This window comes from Struthio camelus, chromosome 2 (genome assembly GCF_040807025.1).
Source record: "Struthio camelus isolate bStrCam1 chromosome 2, bStrCam1.hap1, whole genome shotgun sequence".
In the NCBI taxonomy this organism is placed as follows: Eukaryota; Metazoa; Chordata; class Aves; order Struthioniformes; family Struthionidae; genus Struthio; species Struthio camelus.
In genome coordinates this window covers 68,405,687-68,430,282 of record NC_090943.1, presented here as the reverse complement: position 1 = coordinate 68,430,282, position 24,596 = coordinate 68,405,687, and the positions used below count along the sequence as shown (strand labels likewise).

Here is a 24,596-nt window from a genome sequence, read left to right as displayed (position 1 = left end):
CTTTCTTTCTAAGTAGAATTTCTCACCTCCCCCAAAATACTGAAAGCAGTATTAGCGAGAATTCATTGACTCATAGCCTTTTTTGGTTGGGGGGAGGTGTTAAAACAAAATATCTTGAATCCATGCTCCAAGTTACCAAGGAATGCCAAAAGAAAATGTGGTTGACATAGATATTTCCTATATACATAACTTCCAGCCTATATAAGATGATCAGATCTTTGGCCCTGCTATAGCCCTCTTTTGTGCCATTACAGCAGCACACTGCTGACTTCAGTTATGTATTCAAGTTCCCCTGAAGTCAACAGAATGTAACCATACACCTACAATTAAGTACATACTTGAATGCTTTGTTCAACAGGGAGAGACTGCTGAATTGCTGCCTCTGTAACTAATGATGAAATTGTAGTGATACACATTGAAATTGGGATTACGTGCTAAGTGTTTTATGGCAGGGATCTATGAGCCGCTGATGACTGGAAAGGAATCTACAGGCAGTCTGCAGAAAGGAAGTCACATTGCCACGGTCACACAGTAGCTGGACATGTCTTGCAAAGGACTGGCAGTAGCCCTATGAGTTTGAGATTTGCTGCTAGATGCTCTTCCCTTTACATAACATGGCAGAGGAAGGGCGCTGTTAACTTCATATTTCCAATTTACCACGTATATAATACCAAGTTGAAACAGGAGGCTTTTTCCCCCACTAGCACATGTGAGTAATCTAAGACTAACCTTCTCCCCTCTTCAATTCCTCACCCTGACACTAGAGGTGCACCTTACCTAGTAAGAGGGCAGCAGTATTAGTGCAGCCACACCGCTGGAGTTTTAACCACCTCCCCCCCAGTAACTGAGTTCAGAGCAAATTGTGAGCATACACTGCTAAAATTATCAGCAACTTTTGGTAATCCATCTATATAAGTAGCTATTGATACTTTGAGGGCTAAAACCACAGTAGAATTAGCAGGAGTGAAAAATATAATGGTAACAGCCTATACAGGCTTTCCATAAATCATTTATGTTCCTTCTTTCTGGCTAATTTCCACTTTTAATCCTCTCTCCCATTCCCCTATCTCCATGTGGAAGTATTACTGACGTGAACTTGGAGGCAAGTGCCAAAAGAATAGCTGTTGCATTGGCTGAACGTGACAAACTCTAAGGTCCTCTGCTGAATGCGTCCCCTGATGTGGAAAAGCATATACAATAATATACTATCCTAAGTGAGCAATGTAGAAAGAGCCAGCAGCCCTATACAAATAGAGCAGAGCAAGGAACATTAAAGGGTCAGAACCATTATAAAATTTGACAGAAAAAATCTGCAGTGGAACAGATTCAACCACCTCTACTGCTGAGTTTATTAAACCTCTTCAGAGTTTTTGAGAGGACAAGAAATGTGTCCAGCCACAGCTGCGGCAGCTGAATGACTGTATTCCTTCTGTTTCCTCTTAAAGGGATTTGTCCTCATACTTAATTGGCAATTTTACTATTCCTTTTTATTCAGCAATGTTAACAGACTTTCCCCCTTCGTTGCTGCAGAGAAAGAACCAGCATAGCAGGACTGCAAATTAGACTGTAGGTATGTTGCAAATTCCACAGATTCAAATTTCAACAGAAAGTCAAAACCACCTTTAAGTGCATAAAGCAGCTGTTAAACCACGCATTCTGATAGTAAGCTTGTCATACTTTCAATTAAGTTTTGGCACACAGATAGGGACTTAGCTCTCTTCCAACACAGGCAAATAATAATGAAAAAGTGACTTTGATGCTACCTGAAATCCAGCTATTCAAAGCGCATTGCCTACATTCCTTAGCTGCAGGCGCGGAGCCAGGATATGGAGATAATCATTTGAGCTGACTATGGGGGAGGGAGACGGGAGCTTAAAGAGAGTTAAAGTACTTTGGTCAAGAAAACTTAGACAGAATTTAATGTGCAAGGTAGCAATATAGCCATGTCTCTCACTCCTCATCCCACTCCCATTAGGTGCATTAGAGAATTAAAACAATCATGGACATCGTAGTATTTCTTTTTTTTTCCCCCCTCTTTTTTCTTTTTTTGCTTGCCTCTCTCATCTGTTCCACAGAAAATCAGGCAAACCAGGCAAACCATTTCCCTCTCTTCTGGCATGGTTTTTCCAACTGTGGTTAACTTTCTGTGTTTCAAGAGGGCAAAGTGCCCACTGTGACAGCTGGCCAACAGTGGAACACTTTACGTGGGGAAAAATCTTCTCCTAATCTTCTCCCAAACATGAACTGCTCATTTAACCATGCCCTATACGCCTGAGATTTAACAAACAAAATTATCATCTTATTTTTACATATCTACCAATATTGCTAGTCAACCCAGAATAAATCAGTTCTTGCAAGACTGCAGCATCTGTGTTTTGACTTGATAATCTTCTGTAGCAGTAAAATTTGCACGTTGTAGCAAAAACTCTCTAGTGGCTAAAAAAGGCCCCTGGGACACTGAGCTCTTTTTCTCTTATTAAAAATGTTTTAAACGGGAAAGGAAAAGAAAAGAAAAGAAAAAGCAGCCATATCTCTATGACTTTATGTCACTACAGTATCCAACAATAACTTTTGTGGCTCAGTCACTTCAGAAAAAGTCTCTGGAAACTTCCTGATATTTCTAACTATGGATTCAGCTCCACCAATTATGGAAGAGCTTTCAAAGACGTTAATAACAGCCAACATACATTCTTCTAGCTACTTTGTCATTGGGGTCTGTCCCCACTCAGGTCTAAATGACAAGAGCAGGAGCACTCCCTGTTAACCTTAATGAACATGCCCAAATTTGAGAGCAAACACATGGCAGAACAGTATAACAGTGGTTCTACCTCCCTATAACCTTTTGGGGTTACAGCCCTACCTAAAACCCTCTGCCATTAGCAGAATTTATGTTCTGCTTCCTTCTCAACCTCCAGGATAGATATCTTCAAAAAGCAGGTTGTGCACTATATAACTTACTGCTCCACTGGGTCGAATCACCTGAGTGGCACATATTGTGATATAGGTCTTCAGTTGTTGCCTCCTTGTACGCAGGGTCAGCAAAGCACCCTCTGCAGGCAGGCACCAGCCTTTATCTTTTAAAGCTCTTTAGGCACAAGCAGAAAGTCACTATAAATTGTTCTCCCACTGTGCTGAGCACAGTCAAGTAACATGGAAAGGAAATTGTAGAAAAGGATTTGCTTTCATAGAATTGAAAGGAGGAGAAAAAAAAAAATCCCACTTCCGAATAGTGTCCTGGGAACTACAACTGCAAGAGAAAGTAGTCTTCTCCATCGTCAACTGCAATGACAGCACAGACAATAAGAGCTACCTTTGCTTTTGAAAACAAAGTACGCGCCAACAGCATAAAATACTAGAAAAGTAGTAACAGTCCAGTTTGTCCAGGTTTTTGTGCAGAGATGTGTAATCATTTAGAGCCTAGAACACAATGTGTTTAAACCCTAAATGCATAATACAAATAAAACGCATTTAAAAAACACTGCAAACGTATAAAACAAGAATATGGGAGCACATCTTACCTTCGACCCAATAAGAGTGTACAGCCATTGGATGGTTTCATTATGATTTATTACTCCATTCATACCATCGACATACAGCATGATTTGGCCCAAAGCTATCATAAAGGAAAGAGATAAGGAAAACAATCAGATCTGCTGAATATTTCTTACAATCCTAAACAGTGGTGGCAATTTACTGTAAGCAGCATTTTCCAAACACATGGGGAGCTGAGCTAACACAAAATTTTGGGCAAGACTCTGCTGGACAACATCCCTGTGTAACTGCAGTAACTCTTCTGACTTCATCTGGATGAAGTAAGCGTGGATTTCATCCAAAGGCAAGCACAAGCGCTTGTTCTTTCCTAAAAGACGTTACATTGTATTTTCCCTAAACTCTGCAAATAGTCTTCTGCACTGGGCTTACTATCACTACTATCAAAAGGGTTCCAACATCTACAACTCAAACAGCCCATGAGCCAACACTTCTACCTTTTGTTTCAGAACTATGTAATGTTTGGAATCAGTATATTTGGATTAAGTTGACTGTTTCACCGAATTTCAGTAATCTGAAATTAAAATAGGGCAATTAACACAAATAAGTATAGCAAACATTCACCATTGCACCGTGGTCTTTTGCAAATGACTAACTTCTGCATTTTAGTGAGGATATACAACAAAGCATGAATAACAAAACATCTTCATTCATTTATTCTAAAGCACTTAAAACAATATTTCATAACATGCTAGTAAAATATCTCATAACAACAATCCCACAGTTTTCAATCCTGCTAATATGAGACTTTCTAAAGACAACAGCTATTAAATCTTTTTTGACTGATAAGGAAAGACATTTTTCATAAGGATTATGAAAAGTGGGTTAGCAAAATTCACCTCTCATCTTCGAAACTTTCCACTGTTAGATCTTCCACTTTATGGCAGGAGATCAAAGCATAGTAGGATGAATAAGAAATCACTGATGTAACACCTTTCAGCACGGCTTGTTGGCATAACAACTCAATTATGTAACACACAACCTGACAAGTCACAAGTACACAGCTTTATGGGGTGGGGGGGAACCCCAGAGGGTGAGGAAAACTAGGACGCTATTAATCTTCCAAACACATTCCAAGCATTTGCTAACTTTTTTAACGTTGGTTGTGCAAAGTGCCGTCGTGCTTTTTTCTCGAGGGGATTTTTTCAAAGAACTGAATGTTAGGCAAGCGCTTATGCATAGCCCTATAGCTAGACAGCTAACTTCCATTGTTAACCACAGTTAAATTCCCTCCTTTTCTCTTTGCTCTAGTTGGTCTCCTGACAGTTAAAAAAATACCTAATATTAGGTACTTATATTCCCCTTATTTAATCTGCTGCACCAGGCTAGAAGCAAATTCTCCCTATGTAGTCAGTGAAGACAGAGAAAAAGAGTGAGCTATCAAGGAGATAACAGGTATCCTAGGCAGGCTGTACTGCCTTTCAGATATGCCCATCTCTCTCCCCTGCTACGCAGGAAGCAATCATTCACCACGCTCCTAAAGGCACACAACTCCACCGAATTGAATTAGGTGGGAGCGACACAGGCCCAAGTGTTAAGGTAAAATTAGAGACGCAGCCAGTGAATGAGAAGAGATAAGAATTACCTTGACTGAATAAATGGCTTCTTTGTAGCGTTTCCATACAAGAATAAGAAAGGGGAGAACACTGCTATCCATCAGTAATCAGAGAAAGTTTTTAATTCTTGTTTTTACTTCCTTTCAAGACTAAAAAGATTTGGCCTTTGATCAGGATGAGATCAAGCCATGATAAAGTCCCCACGCCTTTCCCTCCCTCCTCCCCCGCCCCCCCCCCCCCAGCAAATTCTTTGGTTAGGGGTGATGGGATTTAATTTGAATTTGAAACAAATATGAAACACATTTTACTCTTGGCATATGCTTTCCAAATTAATATAAAAATCAAAGACAGCAAGAAATCTGCTTTTAAAGGAAAAACACGCACACAATAGAAAATTACTCTACTCCTTACGCGCAAGACCAGCTAGCCTGGATGCTTACGTGAGATCTGGGCTGCATTACTTCTCAGCTTCTTACATGCGACTCTTCATAACAACAATAGGTTAAGGTAAATTAGTAGCCCTTCGAAAGAAGCCACAACAAAATTCAGGGGATTCCTGACAATTTCTGTCGGATACCATTGCTCTTGTCCCCCTCTCCCAATCCCTCCATACTTCTTCTGTCATTATCAGATGCTATCCCACTTATGTGATATTATCTACATCTTTACAGCAACACGATCCTTCTTTGGGAACTAGGTGGAGAATTATTAACATGTGAAATACTACTGCTACCATTTAAACCAGCAGCCAGTAACAACAAGTTTCACAGGACCAACAATTACAAAGAACGCCATGAAACAGCTTGGATGAAAGGCACGTTTGCCATGGAGCCATGCTGTCCACATACAAGTCAGGACTCCACTAATTTCCTGACACACACGGAGCTACCAGCTGCTGCCAGATCTTGGAATGGAGCTTCACATTGTTATTTCCTGTCTCTACAGTCACAAAAATGAAAGCAAGACACGATGGGGTTGAGGAGAAATCAGCCTTCATTAGATGGAAGAACAAGCTACGGAGAATCTGTACATACTGAGCAGGTGCCCTCTGCAGAAAGCAGCTGCCTTGCAAATTCTTAGCAAAGGAAAAGAATCAAATTCCATGAGAAGAGTTCAGGGAAAACATTTTCTCTTCATATCGTGTCAAACGTCTGTGCTGAAGAAGAAGAGGTACCATCTAGCAACCACGCAACATTCAAGCGGTGTGAAAGAGACCACAAACACGCTCGCGCAGGGGCCAGGCCGATGGGCTCTCAGGCCCTCCTGGGCCATGGGTCTGACCAAGCAGGGCATACCAACGTTGCTCTATATGGAGACGGATGGCAGACTGGCCACAGGGCACCCCACGCCATTTTATGTTCTCTGCAGCTTTTCTATCTAACTGCAGCTTATGTCTTGGCCCATGGCCGTAGTCTGCTGAAAAAGGCTCTAGTCAGAGTGCATACTCCATGTACCCACCAACATGCACACGTCTGCATGAACGTGCACACGCAAGCACCACGCAGACCCTCGTTAAGAAAGCGTAGGCTAATTTGCGAGGCAACCTGAGGTTGTTCAGAAGGCCAACCTGGTTTAAAATCATTAAGGTACCCATTTGTACGTGCCTTCAACCACACTCCCTTTCTCACTGAAAAATGAGGAGGCTATTTAATCCATTTAATCCCATCCCTTGGCTAACTGGAATTCTTTTTGGAAGTATATCAACAACCTACTTGCATTAGGAAAGCTTGCTATTGTGCAATAGGGGGCTGGGAGAGGAGAGTTAAATATGGAGCAGACTTAATTTGGAATTCCTTTGTTCCTAGTACCCTTGTCAAACCCTTAATCTTATGTGAAAGTAGTTTGTGACTTTACCCATAGCTATTTTCAAGTGGAACATTGCTGGATTTCTTAGGAAAGGCTTAGGTTAGAAAAAGGCAGATCCGCCACAAACTTCATAAATTTATGTGGTTTTAAGAAAACCTCTAAAAACTTGCCAGTACTGGCACCGATACGCTCTTTGGCTCTTTTTTATGTAGAATTGACAGGACCCAAAGAGGAAAAACACTAGCACAAAACACCATCATTCTGAACATAATTTTGAGCAAAAGTCTTTCATTTTTCCCACCCAGAGCTTCAAGCTTTTCAAAGCTATTTCCTGCCCACACACCTGCTTCTCTCATCTTCTCTGTACACTTCATATTTGTACCACAAGACTTAGAGAAAACTGCAGCACTGAATCAGCAGAAACACTATTTCCTTTCAGCTTCCTAAGAGTCAAAACACCGTTCATAGTGTCAGCATTACGGCAGTGATGCATCTTATCATTACATTTGTTTAAATAAGAACAAACAAACATGCACAATAACGCGGGCCCAAGTCAGCCCCTGTCTCAGCAGGTTTCAGCTCCCAGGGAAGCTTCTGGCCCAAATTCAGCAGGCACTTCATAAGCAGCAGTAGCGATGCATGCCACAAGTTGTGTAATGATGGGTGAGCGTAAGTGCTATACTGAGCTGTAATGACAGTAATTTGGAAGGTCTGCTGTTAAAAATCATCTTTGCCATTGGTGCTGCCTCCAGACATGCTCTTACCTACCCTTGCTCCAGCTGGCGGCAAGTTCTGATGTTAAAGTGCAATGAGAATCCTTTATATCACAGCTTTTTCCTAGGACCTCCTCTCCCTTTTTCCCTTATATCCTACACCCATAAGCTATAACAAATTTACACTTTTCATGAGTGCCAAATAAATGGAAACAACAGTATTTTGTCCTTTACCATGTGAACAGTTGGCCAGATTTCCACCTTATTGTCACCAATGTAAAAATCTAGTCTCCTTGGAGCACGGCAAACACTTATAGGAGAAAACACCTTTCCACCTCATTTAACGAGAAATGAAGGGTCCATGTGATTGCTTTCACCCCATTTGGAACAGCCCATACCAATTACTGGCTTATTTACGCTATATGGAACACTGAAAAGGCATACTCCAACAAAGAGCACATCCTGATCAAGGATACAATTTCAGCATCTTTACTAATTAGTAAAGGACTACATGAGGGAGATAATAATACTGTTATCTATTATTATATTATGAAGGTGATTATTCTGAAGGGAAAACTACCTCAGAAATTTTTTCTCCATGTTTCTGCACTAGAGAGAGGCAAGAGCTCAGCTCTGAAGTGGGACTACCTTGAACAAACAAAATCTACAGCTCAGCCCTGACACGGGATGTCGGGAGGTTCTAGTTCGGCTTGTAACACACTTCATAGACAGTGCTTGCACACTACTCCACCAGGCAAGAGGTTATTGTCTCTATAAGATCCCAGGATATTAAATTACAGCCCACTAAAAAGTACATTGAAGCATGAATTACAAGTTCAACACCGATTTCAAGCTGATCAGTCCCTTCTGCTTGGGTGGCACACAACGTACCACCATTAATGGTTACCGAAGCCAACTAGTAACATTCAGATAGTACTATGGAATACCATAAAACAAAAAAGCCCCTCAAAATTTGCAAAGTCCTAGGCCTGAAAGAGCTACAGTTATTATAACTAATGTACACCTTTTGCTTTAAAAGGCCTTTTATCCCAATGGTGATGCAAAATCACTGCTAATACAACTTTGGTACCATCCAGCTACTTGAAAATTAACAGAAATACACTACAAGTCCTTGCTTCTAAGAGGTACACCAGACAAAATGGATGACCTGATCTCTTCACTTCTTCTGAAAACAATCTTATTAAGCAGCACTGTGCTAATCCCAATGAGTAATACTCACTCCCCAAGGCCAGAATCAGCTACAGTTTTTAGGATTTTTCTTTTGCACTGTTACTAATGATACGCTTAGTTTCAGTTTCAGTGCAATATCTGCTATTTATACACCTATTCCCATTTCTTTACTGCTGTCAAAGATATCAGTAATGTCATCCAGGAAGTTAGAAAACAATTTTATTTTTGGCCACAAATGCGTGGCTATTTTGCTTCTTATCAAAGTTTCTTTAAACCTCAACTCTTTGGTTAATGCTTTCTTTTAGCCTCTGTTCATTCATTCGTTCCTTTATCTCAGGCATCACGGTTGAAACAGGCTAAGAAACTCATTTTCGGAACTCTATTAAATAGTCAGTTCCTTGACTAAGACCTGAACTTCCTTGCAAAAAAGAAGGCAAGACAAAAGTTGGAAACGGAAACTGTAAAGATAGTTTTGCACAGATGCAAATATATTCCATTGTTAATGCGAGAAGGTTTTATGCTAGCTAATACTACTTTGTAAGTCTAGCCTTTGGTTTCTACCCAGTAAGGCTCAAAAGGATGCGTAAACTTCTGCCCGCTAGTCTCAGACCCATTATATTATCCAAAGTTAGTTTCAGACCCATTATATTATCCAAAGTTCAGATATTTTCACAGCTGTGTAGTTTGTAGGTACATCTTAGAGGTTTTTAAACATAATCTTCATTTTTTCTTCCATTTTGACAGCAAAACATACAAAGATATAATAAAACTCCTCTATTTTTAGGCTGCAAATGAGTGACAAAAGTGACAGCCAGAAATTCTCCCTGGATTACAGGCTCAAGCGATGCTGCTTGCCGGAGGTCACCTCCGCACAAAGCCAAACCAAAGGGGAGGCCTGACCGTGCTCCTCTCCGGCGCAGCCAGTGCACCTTTATGCGGCACACACAGACCACGCAGTTTACATTACGTTGCTATAATGCAACAGGCGCAACCTGCCCTTAAAAGAAACAAAAATCCAAAAAAAATTTTTTTTTAAATGTCTCAATTTAAAAAAATGGCTTAAAATGTGCCTTCATCATTATTTTAATTCCAAAGTGACAGCACATGTATATTCGGAGATTTATTATTTCAATCAGTCGGTTAAAGCTCCCTGCTTAATGCTACATTCTTAAATGGCACAGGCTAGCAACAGTTTCCATCGTCCACAAAAGCCCACGGGAAACACTGAGGGAGATTCATAATGCTGCCATTGCTGGGCCACCGGAGAGACCTGTAGCTCCACATTCCCTTCCACCCAATTGTCTGTCTTTAACAATACCCTTAGTCGCGGTGACCCCCGAACAAAGAGCTGCCCTTTCCCTGCCGATTACTACACGAAAACACGAGTGGTCGGCTGCCAGGTGCAGTCTCCGAGCAGGGCTTGCAGCCACCAAGAGGTTGGGGGAATGCGCCCAAGGCTCCAAGCCTCCATGACGTTTCCAATCACCTGCGCTGGCAGCACTCAAGAGTAAGCTGCAAAGGACACAGGCGAGCAGGTCCCAAGAAATCGACCGCTGGTAAAACCTCGGCTATAAATCAGGCGTGGGGAGCACAGCTCACTTCCAGGCCTAAGGGCAGGAGGAGCGGCTCTCCCCTCCCCTTTCCTCTCTTTGGGAAAGGTACCTGAATAGTCAGCTGCCTTTGCAGCACGTTTCTGAGGCCCCTTAATTAGAAGAGCTCTAATTGCCATTTCAACCTTACTAAAAAAATAAACAACCACAACAAACCCTGCTCCTTTCCCCAAAGCCTCCTTCCCAATGGTTCTTAGTGCCCTTAACCTTCAAATCAGCAGAGAGAGCCCTTGCCCTGGAGATGGTCAACCCGCTGCACCTCCAGGAAAGCTCGTACCGAGGAATTTTCTCCCCTTCACGTTCCTTCCACCACCCTTTCCCCCTAGTGTTTCGCCCTTTAAAAAGGCGCAGTGAGTTCAGAGGATGCGAGGTAGCTAATTTAAGAAGGCCAAGCGTTTCAGCAAAGGCTGCTTCTTTACGCACAACAGGCAGCACCTACCTGGGGTGGCGCCCAGGGAGCCCAGCACAACCGCCCCTGTTCCAACAGCCCCGTGTCACCAGCCGGGCTTGCAACTCACCCGGTGCCAGTGCAAACACCAAGGAAGAGACTGGCAGCTGGCTTGCTCAGCAGTTGAACTGAACGCCTGAATGCCCTTTTACATGGACTGAATTGAAATGGAAGACTTCTGTATATCATTATAAAAGCTTGGCACGATTAATCATGTTGTGTTGCAACTCTGAAAAAAGACAATACTCTTAACATATAAGAGTTACATAGAGGGCTGAATTAAGACAGGTGCTTCCTCAGCTGCTTCCTAACTGAATCAACATAGGCTGTAACGTTAAATAAACGTTCTTCCAGTGTGTGTATGAGGTTACGTACTTTCCTGAAGGGCTTAAACTTCTGGTGGGTTTAAAACTTTGTCCGTGGAGACGCTGGTCCACGGAACCTCGTTCCTCAAGAAGCAGTAAGCGATGGTGCGTTTCCAAGAGGGAGCTCTTGTGAGGTGAGGTGTTCTGCCAAAGCACCGGGTAAGCGCAGGACACTACCCGTGTGAATACTTCAGGATTTACTCCAACTAGCTCACACCCCACAACCTGAGCTGCGGCTTCTTGCACTAACTACTCTTTCCGATGCTGCACCATAAGAGGAAGCGGTTCGGTTTAGGGCTGAAATCAAACTCTGTTTTAAGCTCTGCGAGAGCAGTTCGCACATCAGTAATGTTCTATGAGTAGGAGACTCCTCTTTAATTTCGCGTTTTAAACTTTTTATAAAGGACGTAGGCTAAGGCATCCAAGCACTTTACGATAGCCGTAATACTGACCCACAGACTCGTTGAGGCTGCAAGGGATCTCGGGAGGTTGTCCAGCTCAGCAACCCTGCTCAAAGCATGGTCAGATAAAGCAGGTTGCTCCAGATAGTGTCCTGCTGGGTACTGAGTACTTCCAAGGATGGAGACTCCACAGCCTCTCTGGGCAACCTGTTCCTGTACAGTAAATTTTCTTTTTCTTCTGTTTAAACAGAATTTCCTTTATTTCTCTTTGTGCCCGTTGCCTCTTGTCTTTACCGGTCGCCGCTCAGTCTGGCTCCACCTTCTTTATTCCCTCCAGTCATGTACTTACTCCCTTCCATTAGATTTAAATTGAATTAAATCAAACTGAATTTAAATTATTCAGGAGTAATCCATAGCCCAGAGATCAGGAAACTGAGCTAGAAGCCAGAAAAGAATTTTTTCTCTTAAATTTACAATTAAGCTAGGGAAATTCAGCTAGACTCCCAAGCAAGCATGTCACAGTTAAACAAGCAGTGACCCTAAGTAACATAGTTCAGTAGGTGAGATGCAAAGAAAATGACCTTAGACGTTCTATTTGGCAGCCAATTGAGTAATTTAGTCTGGCAATGTGCTAGATGTGATGGATTTCAAGGCCTTCCCCTCCCCATTAATCACCATGAATGTAAGCCTTCTGTCTGTGTAAACAATACTAATCCTGACTTTGAAGGTACAAAGAGAGAAGCACAAATCAACCTTTGCAGAATGGAAAAAATAATTTCTGCAGCTCCCTTCCTTGAACTCCTCAGAAGCCTATTTGCCCTGCACAAAGAGAGGTCCTGCAGGTGCGAGCTGTCTTTTATCAATCATTATCAATTACATACAGCACAGCTGCCTGGAATTCCAGCATCTCCTCCAAATGCCAAAAAGCTAAGCCTGGAGAACGGACACAGCACTCAGACAGAAAAAACACAGGAAAGTCAGGTACGGGTCGGGGGTGAGGGGAGGAAAATGCTATCAAGATTAAGTTATAGCAACAACTGCTTATTTTGACTGTCAGATTCCCTGAGCCTTTGCACCTGGGGTACAGAAATCCCAAGGGTGCACATGAAACAAAATTTTTTTCTATTATATGCAAATAGCAACTTAATTGACTGCAGTCAGGTATTTTTACAATGATTACAAAAAAAAAAGCACGCTGTCATGAGGTTCCTGCCCTATATGAAAAGAAAATGAAGGAGTAACACAGCTGGAGTGTTTAACAAATGGACTAGTACTAGAATAGAAAAAGGCCATATGGAAATATAAAAGCATTCACATACTGAACATTTTTAGTCCTCAACAGCATTTCTTGTTAGGACAACAGTAAACCTTTCGGAATGCAACCTGTCACTTTTGAAGTGAACAGATGATGAATTCTCCTTGATGGCTTTTCTATTTTTCCACATTTCCTAATATTTACATTTTCCCCATTTCCAAGTATTTACATTTTCCTAAACAGAAAGGAAGATTTGCAGGAAGCTGAGAGAGGGAAAACACAAGATTGCACAACACTATTGGCTAATAACAGAAATGAGGGGAAAAAAAAAAGACATTCCTGTGCAAACTGAAATCTTGAACATTGCTCTACTGAAAGAACACAGTCATAGTAAAGCATAACTATGCTCAAACTATGATCATTGAAGTCACATTGTTATACAGCAACACGCTGTTGCTATCATGAGCGCTAACCTTTCCCAAAATGGGCCAGTTTAGCACCCTGAAATAAGACTATTGCAATCGGATAAGAAAGCTAAATACACTTCAAATAACTAGAACTTTGGCAGGGAGGCTTACATAGAGTCAAAACAATTTTAACAGGCATGTAAAGTTATTTCTGTGAAGATCAAAAGCTGGTCTCCAGAAATCAAACACTATAGCATGCTCTCAGTAACCATGGACCTTAAAAACAATACACCCTATACCTGTGAAGAACAGAGATGCACCAAAGGAAAGCTGAATGAAGTAAAGAGAATCGCTGAAAATAGTAATCCTACTGCTGATATTTCACATCACTTCCCACAGAGAGTTTTGAGGAAGCAAAGTTAATAAGCAGGCTGCCAAAAGTTACACTTAGGTAGCTTTCCAGTTTTCAGTCAAATTCAAACACTGTTTATTCTAACTGGTAATGTAAAGTGTGCTTGGGGAATACCATGGAAGAGCTACACTGAGAACAAAAAATACATTTCTCCAGCTATATTATTTCTGTACTTAAGCTGTTTTAATCCTCACATTTTTTCTTTATGTGATAATGCATTTCCCAAAATGCATTATCACATAAAGAAAATAAGGGACTGTGCGTGAAAAAGTTTCACAATAGAAGAAGAAAGGTTTTTTTTTTAAAAAAAAAACACTGCATAACACTAAGTAGGTGCAATTTTTAACATTTCTTGAATAGTTGTTGCTAAAGTGACATGAGCTACAACCTATTAAGTGAGTTAGAAAGTTTCTATAAACAGACACATCTGCTTTCATCATCCCTATAGAGAGAAACGCAACAAGTAAACAAAGAGCACAGAAATATTAAGGTCGTTTTGGGGACACTTGAGTAGTATATGAAACATTACCGACAAAAAGGTAGAGAAGGTTTGCTTTACAGAATTACCATTTTCAACATACATTAAAGATTTCCTTGATGCTTTTGTCACTTTGAAGACAACTGAACTAAATTGAAATAATTCTTAAGCAAAGCGGGGCAAAGAAATATGCCTGTTTAGACGCTCCACTCACTGCTATTAAGCCATAGCAAATTCATACCCTAGGATTTCAAAGCAAAAAAAAGGCTAGAAGTAAGGCTTTCTTATACTGTCCTAAGGACCTCATCACAGTGTGGGGGCTACAACAGATTCAAATGAAATGGCATGAAAATAAAGCCTGCTTGAATCAAGATCTCTGCATCTCTGTCTATTGAGGGATGCATGCCAATGTAAAATGATTTTAGGAAAAAGTCCATCTCTCACTTTTTATTCATTGAGCTGCCTTAAAAAAAAAAAAGTAACAAGCGTATCCTTTAATTTGGCTGTACTGCTTCTTTTCATCATGAGTGCACTGTGACAGATAGGAAAACTGAATTCCTGATATATGTATACTTTTCAGGTATTTATCATTCTTACACTCAGCTTGTCTGTAACGTTTTGTACAGACTCCACCCTGCAGTAACGTGTGTGCCATTAAAGAATTCACTTTCATCTCCCGGATTCGTGCTTGTTAGGGCAAATTAATGAAAGGCTCCATTCTTTAAGAACTGGCTAAACAAAGCCAAAGTCAGCACTGGAAAGCAAGCTGATATAACACTTCATTAAATGTGCTTTTTATTCTTTTTGCTTCAATTGCCTCTGCTGCTATCCAAATTTAGGGTTGAGTCTCATTTCCAATCTCGCAGTAACGAACGTGCTCAAGTTACAAGTTCCTATCGCCCATTTGAAGTGGACTTCTCATAACAAAAGGTGCAGGGAAGAAATATCTTTACAAACTCCTTTTAAAGTAGAGAGACTGCACTCTTCCAAAATATTGACTGAAAATGTTTTGTGTCTCTACTCATTCATCTCAGATAATGAGCAAAGATTCCTTCTAAATTAACTGTAATTCTCTTCTAATCCCTCTATTCTTGTTTCCTTCACCACCTTGACACCGAGAACTCCTTTGAATACTGAATCCCATCTTCTTATAGCAATTCTTACAGTTATTGTTCGAAAGGAGAAATGCAGCCAAATCATTTTCATCAGTGTCATGTTCAAATTTCTTTTCTCCTCTCTAACTGAATTAAGACAGGTTAATATCCAAGCACAATGCATACCAATTACTTCTTTTTTCCTTCTCAAAATTCACAAGCAAAGATACATTTACTAGGATGCAATAAATCCTAAATTTCAAGTGATTATCCAAAAAGCAGTTTACAAAATCTCTGCTTTTTACTTTATTTTCTTACCATATAAAAAGTTAATAAAGTATATTCAGAATGAAAGAAAAATATTCAGGGGCACAAGCTTCATTTGACTTAAAAAAGTGCTGTGTCTCATCAGTGAGTAGTTTTCATCCATTTGGAGGTGGGTGGTAGAGAAGAGTATACCGGCTAAACATGAAGACGCAGGTGGTGCATTTGTCAAAGTCTGAAAGTCCAAATTGTGTATTTACCACTAACTCGGTAAATGAGAAATGCAGTTGAACAATCAATCTTACCTCCAAAAATATTTTCTGGTGATTTTATTCCATGATGCTGGCGATATTATACTTCAGTAACCATAACAGTATTGACAGTTGTCTGCATGAACGAAAGCACGTTTCTATGACTACACTACGGTGAATGCTCCATTAGCTGGAGTAACATAGGACTGGGATCCCTGGACAATACTAATAACCCTGAAGAAGATGGTGAAGAGGCAGTTTGGAGTCAGCAGAGTTTAGCACGTTTTAGTATTAAACGTGTCACAAAACTGTATTTTAGTAAGTAAAGTAGACTGAACTCAAAACACCTGTGCATAACCAGTGCAGAAGACTGCATCTGTGGCATAGTTCATCCACAGTCAAGACAAATCCATCACGGGTAGTTAACAGTTTCTGAACATATTTACTTAAGTTAAAAGAACACTAGGCATACAAAAATCAAGCACTTGGAATTTAAGAAATGACAGAATTAAGGTCTCTGTGCAAACCCTCATTCAGCCTACTTTGTGCATAAACTTAACTATGCCAAAACCAATTTTAAGAAGCATCATTCTTTAGCTTTGAGCACTACCTCATTCAAAGTGAGGGCTGGAAAACATTGTCTAAAAAGCACATTCCCATTGGGTGGTCCTAGGAATTTCTTAGTGCAAACCTCCTCTGAAGACAGAACATTTCATTTCACGCAGGGTTTTCCTATGATGCACACAATCTACTGAGTGCTTCAGAGATCTGAATACATTTTCCACACAGCACGCCTATGACAAAGGCATTATTCTGGTCTACAAAAATGAGCCTCCACTAGCTTCAGATGCCACATTGGAGTCACCCGATTATCTGATTTTTTTGAGGGTGTATTTTGTTATTGCAGTACCTCGATACCTCGACTGATAAGAATACCATGGCACAGCTTCAGACACAATCTGTCTCTCCATGTCAGGACCCCTTAAAATTAATAAGGCCATCCTTTTCCTTCCTGCACTTTAAGGACTCATTTGCCTTCTCACTGCTGCAGTAAAAAAAGATAGGGGTCACTACAGGCATGAGTTTCCTTCCCAGCAGGGCCCCGATTCTTCCTCGATGCAAGGCCACCTATGTACTGAATGAAGCAGCCGCCTATGGGAAAATAGCATATGGCCATAAAATTAAGCAGCTGACCTAAGAGAGACCGGCCACCTTATTTCCAGCACCTGGAATATCTGAGTTTACAAATGTTATCCTCCCTAATTTCATCCTTTTTTTGGTATTGTCTTTCACAGAAAGGATCCATGCTCTCCACAGAAGGATCACTAGCTCTATCTAGGGCAGTTAATTTTGGCCCATAGTTATAATAGGGAATCATTTTTCATTAATCTCATCCCTTCTGATTTCTCAAGGCAAAAAAGCGTACTCTTTCACAGTTCATAAAGTGCAAATAATGGAAAAGTAAAGAGTTGCTCTGTTTTATCAGTGAAGAATATAGAGCGGAACTGAAACATATTCATTTTGTTCCACAGCCTGATCCAAAGAAATTTATGTTAACAAAGTATAAATGAAATAGAAGAGCCTGAAAGCCAGTAATTCATGTTTTGTGGTCAAATAGCCAAAAAAAAAAAAAAAAAAAAAGTAAACTGTAGTTATCAGTTAAATAAGGACAGCTGCTTGCTACTGTGGAAGAAAAATCTCAAAGAGCTTTACAAAATCAACACTGCTGTAATAGAGCTGATTTAAATGTGCAAAAAAAAATTATTTCACAATCCACTGCATAATAAATGTTACTAAATAGTTTTATGTCTTCCCAGGAGTGTGTTGAGACTCCAACATATTGAAGTCTGTGAAACTCTGAGAGCTCAATTTTTGCATATTCACTTCTGAGAGAGCTTCTAACTTAGTTACATAAATTAAGTGCCTAAAATGCATCCAATCTAAATGACTTTACAAAAAGAAATAAAGTATGAAGTGCTGAAGAAAAGAACGAGCACTGCTGGTGCAAGCATTAAAAAATAAAATAGCAAATAGCTATTTGAATGACCGCTCTTCCTTGCGACGTGTTTACTGAACACAACTTAGAAAAGGAAATTAGTTCCCAAATCCGAAACAAGCCCCAGTGACTGCAGCAACACAGTACTCCATATGGCTGCTGCTGCTGCCTCTGAAAGAGAAGCAATTCCCTTACACCCACCCCAAATTCCTGAGCCGGTTCAGAGGCAGGGAACAGCATTTACCTCCATGCAACCTATTTCGGGCAGCTGGGGCAGCTTATAAAGTAAACATGTTAACACTTTGGGAAGGTCACTTTGAGGAATGGGAGCATTAGCAAGGCAACTAATTTGTGGATTTTTTTCTCCCCTGGGTCAACCACATGTGTAACACACTTTTGTCTTAGTTTCCTCCCTTCATTTCTACACTTTACAGAACCTAAAATGACAAGGAGTTTTTGCTGATTTTCTAAACCAAAATTTTCAGAAGGTGAGAGATGGATTTTCTTGAGCTCTGAGAACGTCTTCTTTTTTTCAGGATTACTTCCAGCCTGATATTTTATTTATGCGTTGCCAAAAGAAATACTTTAGAGTTTTCTCATTAGTCAAAGGGATTTAAGAACATGCTTAAAGGAAATGAGCCAACTAGCAAAACAAGCAAAACCTTTCCATGCACTTCACATGCTCCATGAAAAGTGGGCAGGCGGTAGAAACAGCACCTGTAAAGCTAACTGTTCAACCCGAGGTGTGTCCGCCTTCTGCTTAAAAATCCTTATCCAAAAATTCCACACAGAAAAGTGGTAGATCCTCTATGTCTTTCCCTCTTCTGAACGCTAAAAAGTGAAATTCAAAGGAAAGAGGAAAAACTGTGTGAACTTGTGAGATTCAACAGTCAACCTTCATTTCTTTGAGAGTTTAATCATATAACGTTTCACAGAGTTAGAAAGTAAAATTTAAAACAGAGACACAGGGAGGTACTAAAGTCCCATAGGGATGTCCAAGGGTCGCATTCTCCATATGCTACAATTGCCTCCACCAGAGCTTTTGAGGACCACAAAGTTGAAATCAGATACAACTGCGCTTACCTCCTCTGTTTTCTTCATGTTTTTTCTTAAACCTAGACCGCCAACTTTTAACAAGCCTTCTGTATACAGCATACACCGTACACATTCCTCATCTAAGTTACATTAAGAATATTAAGTTTGTATATGTAAGAACTCAAAAGCTACCCATGTTTTAGTCTCTCCATTAAGGGCTACCACAGTGCTTTATTTTTGCACCTTTTTTTTTTTTTTTTTGGAAACTGTGTCTTTCCCTGCACAGCCATTCACAAATGCTCTACAGTTAGAGTTGCCAGTCAAGATCTATGTGGAGAATTTTGCCTTCCAGTTATGAAAATATTTTTCTTTAGTTTTCCAAACCCATCTGCATTAGCATGTACAATTTTGCTTAAGCAAATGATTCAGACAGTTAGAAGAACAGGAAATCCCAAAATGGAGATTAAACTCATCACCGTCATGCAAATCGCTTCTTCCAGGTCATTTCTACAGTACAGCAACTGTTTTTGCTCCCTACATCTTGCAGTAATGCGTATTTGCGTGTGTGCATATGCATTCATTTAAAGAGATAGACAGTATATACAGATACACATGTGTGTGCATGAACATACCTATACCTACCTATATCTACATATCCATACATCTTCCTCCTCAAATTTGAAGTCTTACAGTATCATAATAAAACCATGGCCACTTCATGATAAATGCTTTCATGCAAGCATAAATGGTTTAAAGAAAGACTGCAGCTTTTTTGTACAAGACCTTCTGAATCATGTTTTCAAAGCCCACATCTTCACAGTAGATTCAGAAAGCTATTTTTCCAACAAAATGCATGCTACTAACAGATGGCATAGCTTTGGGGAGCAAGGTAATGCGATGCATTTGGACAGAAAAGTTTAGCTTTCACAGCACCTTCACCACTCACTCTTATTAGAGTATCATTCCAGTTCTCCTGAGGGAGACCCCAGAAAGCTCAACAAATTATTATTTCTCAACCTAGCGTTTCCCCATCAATTTATAAATATTTTTCTCCCCTCTCCCTGCCATGAGTTAAATTTTAAATCATCATTTTTATGGCAACTTAACACAGTGTTTAGTGAAAAAACGATGCTTCTGCTGCTTCCGTTTTCAGATTTTCAATGTAAGGCATTTTTAGCCTGAATTTTTAAGAGCAAAAAGTCAGTTCAAAGTCGCGATGGATGTTTTCACTTAGGAAATAAACAGAGAAACTGCCACAAGTTTCTGAAACAAAGTGAAAGAATCTGAAAACATGCAAGCACCATCTGTGATTTTTCTATGCTAAACAAGCCTAAATGATGCAATTTACAATAAAAATCTTTTCATGAGCAAGAAGCATACACTGTTTGCAATGATTTGATAAGAAGTCAAAGGAATGATATGAGTACTTTAAGAGCAGGAGCAACAAAGAACAGCAACAAAGATGCAGGAAATGTGAGTATTGCCACCGATTATAGCTATACGCATCCAGAGAGAGGAAAGAGTCCAAGCAAACGGATTACCACGTTAGGAGCATGTTTGAGTCCAGTGGCTAATGCAAACATCTGATTAATGGATTAATCATTAAAAAACAAACATGAGTGAAGTAATGCACATCCCCTCCCTATTCCTGACCTTGACTTACAGAATAGCTATAAAACACCATAAAGGCAATGTTAAAAGGGTAAACAATATAAGTCTACTGCTTCCTAGTAAGTTAAAGTACCTTCTCTTTACTTTCTATTTTCAAGAGAAAGAAATACAGTAGCAGTTTTACACAGACAGCCCACTAACCTAAATTATGCCAGTCTCTGGTATATCAGAAAACATTTCCTCCTGAAGAGGGATGGGCCTTTCCTTTGGAGAATTTCCAGTAACTATTAGCTTATGAACACTTCTCCCGACTTTTACACGTTTCAAGGAAGCAGGTTCCTCCACTGAAAAATCACAAAGTCCTGCACTAAGTTTCCCCTCTCCTCAAACGGATGAGAGCAACAGAAGAGGCAGTGGTCACAGAGCCCACGACACCTCACCAAAGCACATGCAAAGAAATTTCACTGAAAGCGCTGACAAAAAGGACACTGTCACACAGGCCTTGTAAGGATGCCCCAGGGTTTTGTGACCAAGGCTACAAGGAAAACCCTGACTTATCGATCTTAATTTCAGAAAACAGCTTTGCAAAGACCAGATCCCTTCTACTTGTCAGTTTGGCTAATGCAAGGGACTACACTCTAGTTAACCAATGCTGGTTTTTTAATCTTAAGTACTCTGGATGCTGTCATACCATCTGAATCAATTATTAATCCCACAATATGAGATATCAGATGATGGCTTCTTATTGAAGCCTTATTGAAACAGAATTTATTCAAGCTTGATTTGTGAATGCTTGAAAGCAAGATTTCATATATATATGACGTGTCTTGCTGGAACTAGGAGGCCTAGCAAAATTGCGTGTGACATGACTATGGTACTAATGGATGTACTTTTCTTTTCGAGGTGCTCTGGGGCTTTTGGTTTTAGGTGCAATAAAAAAGTCAAGAAAACACGAAGTACAAAGTCAGTTGTCATTTTTATAAGTCATCTTTTGCTTGATAAAAGGATTGCTAAATAAGAACTTTAGCACAACTCTGAAGAGATGTACAATACAGTCATTCCGACATAGAGAACATTTTCTTGTATATCCATTACCCACCTGGCCTTGGAGAAGTATTGCACACCTCTTCAGGCAGCACAGCGCCAGCTGCATCATGCTCTGAAATATCTGCACTGAGAAAAGGACTGACGGACAGCCTCCCCGTCTCCTTACTAATTCACATGAGAGAAGACAAATTCTGATTTTTATGAGGCAAACTGAACACAGGGAGAATGTGCCTGAAGGGGTAGGATGGGCTAAGCACGATAATCAAAACAGCAGGAAGGGAATTACAACTACAAATCCCAAAGTTAAAATGGATTTAGAGAAAATGGATTCAGAAAAATGTTAATTTTCCCTTCTCTTTGGCAATGAGATTCAAACACCGCTGCTCCTGAACACGTTACATAGAAAAGAGTTAAATGGCAAATAAAACAGAACCTCATAATCTGTCTCATGATACACGCTAATAACTTTTAGACTGTTGCATTTTAGTTTTATGCATGAAAGCAATCCTACAATATTACAAAGCAATCCTATAATATAACAACTGAAATTTTGTTTCATATTTAAGTACTTTAAAAAAAAAAAAAAAGGGTGCATGAATTCCTGCGGATACCCACCCCACTAATTATATCTCTGACACACTTTGATAAAAATATTATGCCTATTATGCATTGTACCACCATTTCAAAGCCATTTATGGGTTCCTTTGTCATGCTTTAGTAGAATTCCACACTTGGCTCCCAGCACTTGTCTCCTTAGGTATCAGCTGGCTTTAGGCACCTGAGTGATTATCATGCTAGTCTGCTAAAATAAATATATAAAAATTAGGGTTTGCTTGAGAAGTCTGTCTCTATCAGGAACCCAGAGGTCCTGAGGAGTCTAGCTTTTCCGTTTCGCCAGGTTAGGTCCCTAATATTGAACGGCATGAATACCTCATCTTTCCTCCTTTCCCCTCAAAAGGGAAGAAAAGCACAACTCGGGATAGATTTTCTCCCACCTTTCCTTTCTCCACTCAGTTTCTAATAGAACCAGTAAATAATTTGAACACCACCATGATAACGCACACACTTGTGTATATGAACACTTGCCCAAGGCAGCAAGCAGCCAGTGCTTGCTTCCTTACACTAGAGAAGCCAGGTGGGTTCACACAAGCTGGAGGGGTGGCAGTCCCAACTGGAGATTTACTCAAGCAGCAGCAACTCCCTGCCATTCCCTTTATCTCTCTTGGAAGCAATAAGCATAACCCATTAATGAGCAAATGCAACTTTCCAGGTCACTTCCCAGCTCCCTCCACCTCAGCCCTCTCATTCTTCCCATTGCTGCCTCCTCCTCTCCTGACAGCAGCAAGGACTTCTGCCCTCAAGTAGCATAAGTCAATCCTGATCATAACTGATCATTCTCCAGGGAGAAGCCTTGAGTCATTTCCGTGGGCCTTCATGAAAACGCCATGAGTACATACTTTTATCCACAAACTTCAAAAGACCATTTATAAAGACAGTAAATATCATAGCACAAGATTTTACAGATGGTGAAACTGAAATAGCTGGAGTAGAAATAGCCTTGCATAAGATCATCGCATGGGCCTGTAACAGCAAGGTTAGGGGGGGAAAAAAAGAAAACAAAACAAAAAACCAAAAATTGCTTCACTCCAATCACGGAGGCAAGAATTTCACACACACTTTGCAACAAAATCAATGTCATTGCTGGAAGGAGCAGTTCAGCCCTCTCCTGCTCAGGGGAGCTCCTTACCCTATGCTATTACAGTGATTTATATGTGTCCATGATAAACTGGATCGAGAATTGAAAAAGGTCAAACTGATCCACTGAAAATAAGTAACCGGTTAACTTTAACCCAGAACAATTCCACATTCTGGATGAATGGAGGGGATAGTGCTGATATGGGAGCAAACAGCCACAGAGAAGGACGACTATCAATATACTGTACTTGTTGGAGACAATGTTTTCCCTAAATTCTTCCAGCTAAAACGGAGGCAGCAGAGGCCATCTCCTTCGCTGGCACATATACATAACAGTGTACTGGTGCAAAGTGATACCAACTGAAAGCTTAAAGCCTGTTACAGTGAGACAAATGCTTTGTAAAATTGTGCTTTACAATTTTCATTTGTTGGATGCTTTTCTGCTGGCAGTAACAGCAGTATAAAGAAGATTTGAAACATCAAGGGGAATAAATATAAAAAATGAAACTTTTTTTTGATTGAAAGCTCTCTGAATTTCATTTGATTCAAAAAAAAGACAAAAAAAGAAACCACTTTCAAAAACGTAGTATGCAATGTTCTTCATTAGCTGCAAGAAGAGCATAGATTCAAAATACTTTCGAGCTATTAGAGCATATGCAATGTAATTCAGATGCAATGTGGTTCTTGTTGGGAAAACAACAGTTGTGGGGAAGAGCAGAAATACCAAAAATAATCACTATATTTAGAGAAACCACAGTCCTATGTATTCCACATGAAGTATATATTAAGATACGCACTAGCATTTCATGATATGCAGCAACATGTACAGCACAGCCCAGTAAGTAGGACTTTTTAAAGATTTTTTCTCTTTAAAATTATAAACAAACACAAAGGAACATTACTAAAAAATGAGAGCTTCAGCTAAAGCAACACTGCATTACCCTGATTATTTTTAATGAAAGTTTCCGAATTTTTTAGAGCACTTGCGAAAAATGCTCTTGCATTTTAAGGGAATGATCATGATGCCTTTGAAATGAGAAACAGCCAATGAATGTCAATACAAGCAAGACAGATCTTTCAGTACTGTAGGTAAAGCAACAACAAAGATTACTTTTCCAATTATTAACATAGCATTTCTGTATTATTGTGTTTTTGTTTGCTAGACTACTGCAACATGACAGGCAAATAACTATGTAAAAAACTCCTCTTTTTTTAATCATTTAAGAGTTCTTGACCCAATTTGTGCCTCACCCACATCAAGAATAACTACTATTTATGTCAGCAGGATAACAAAAAACAAAACAAAATAAAATCGTGTGTGTATGAAGTAGCAGGTTCAAGGTACATCCAGTCCAGAAGGAACAGTATTTCTACCACCCCCATCCATTAAGGAGCAGTTCCTGTAACTCAAC

The 24,596-nt window shown here is 40.0% G+C and overlaps 1 protein-coding gene and 1 long non-coding RNA gene across 10 annotated transcripts in view; one reads left to right on the top strand and one right to left on the bottom strand.

Annotated features, from left to right (window-relative positions):
• FHOD3 (formin homology 2 domain containing 3) overlaps nt 1–24,596 on the bottom strand; it is a 414,657-nt gene that overhangs the window by 165,058 nt on the left and 225,003 nt on the right. For all 9 annotated transcript variants that reach the window (XM_068936172.1, XM_068936173.1, XM_068936165.1 and 6 more), the window contains one exon: nt 3,519–3,613. In XM_068936172.1, coding sequence (XP_068792273.1) covers nt 3,519–3,613 — 95 coding nt within the window. The remainder of the gene's footprint in view (nt 1–3,518; nt 3,614–24,596) is intronic.
• LOC138066380 (uncharacterized) overlaps nt 12,434–24,596 on the top strand; it is a 37,919-nt gene continuing 25,756 nt past the window's right edge. The window contains exon 1 of the long non-coding RNA XR_011139805.1: nt 12,434–12,620. This is a non-coding gene — a long non-coding RNA (uncharacterized lncRNA). The remainder of the gene's footprint in view (nt 12,621–24,596) is intronic.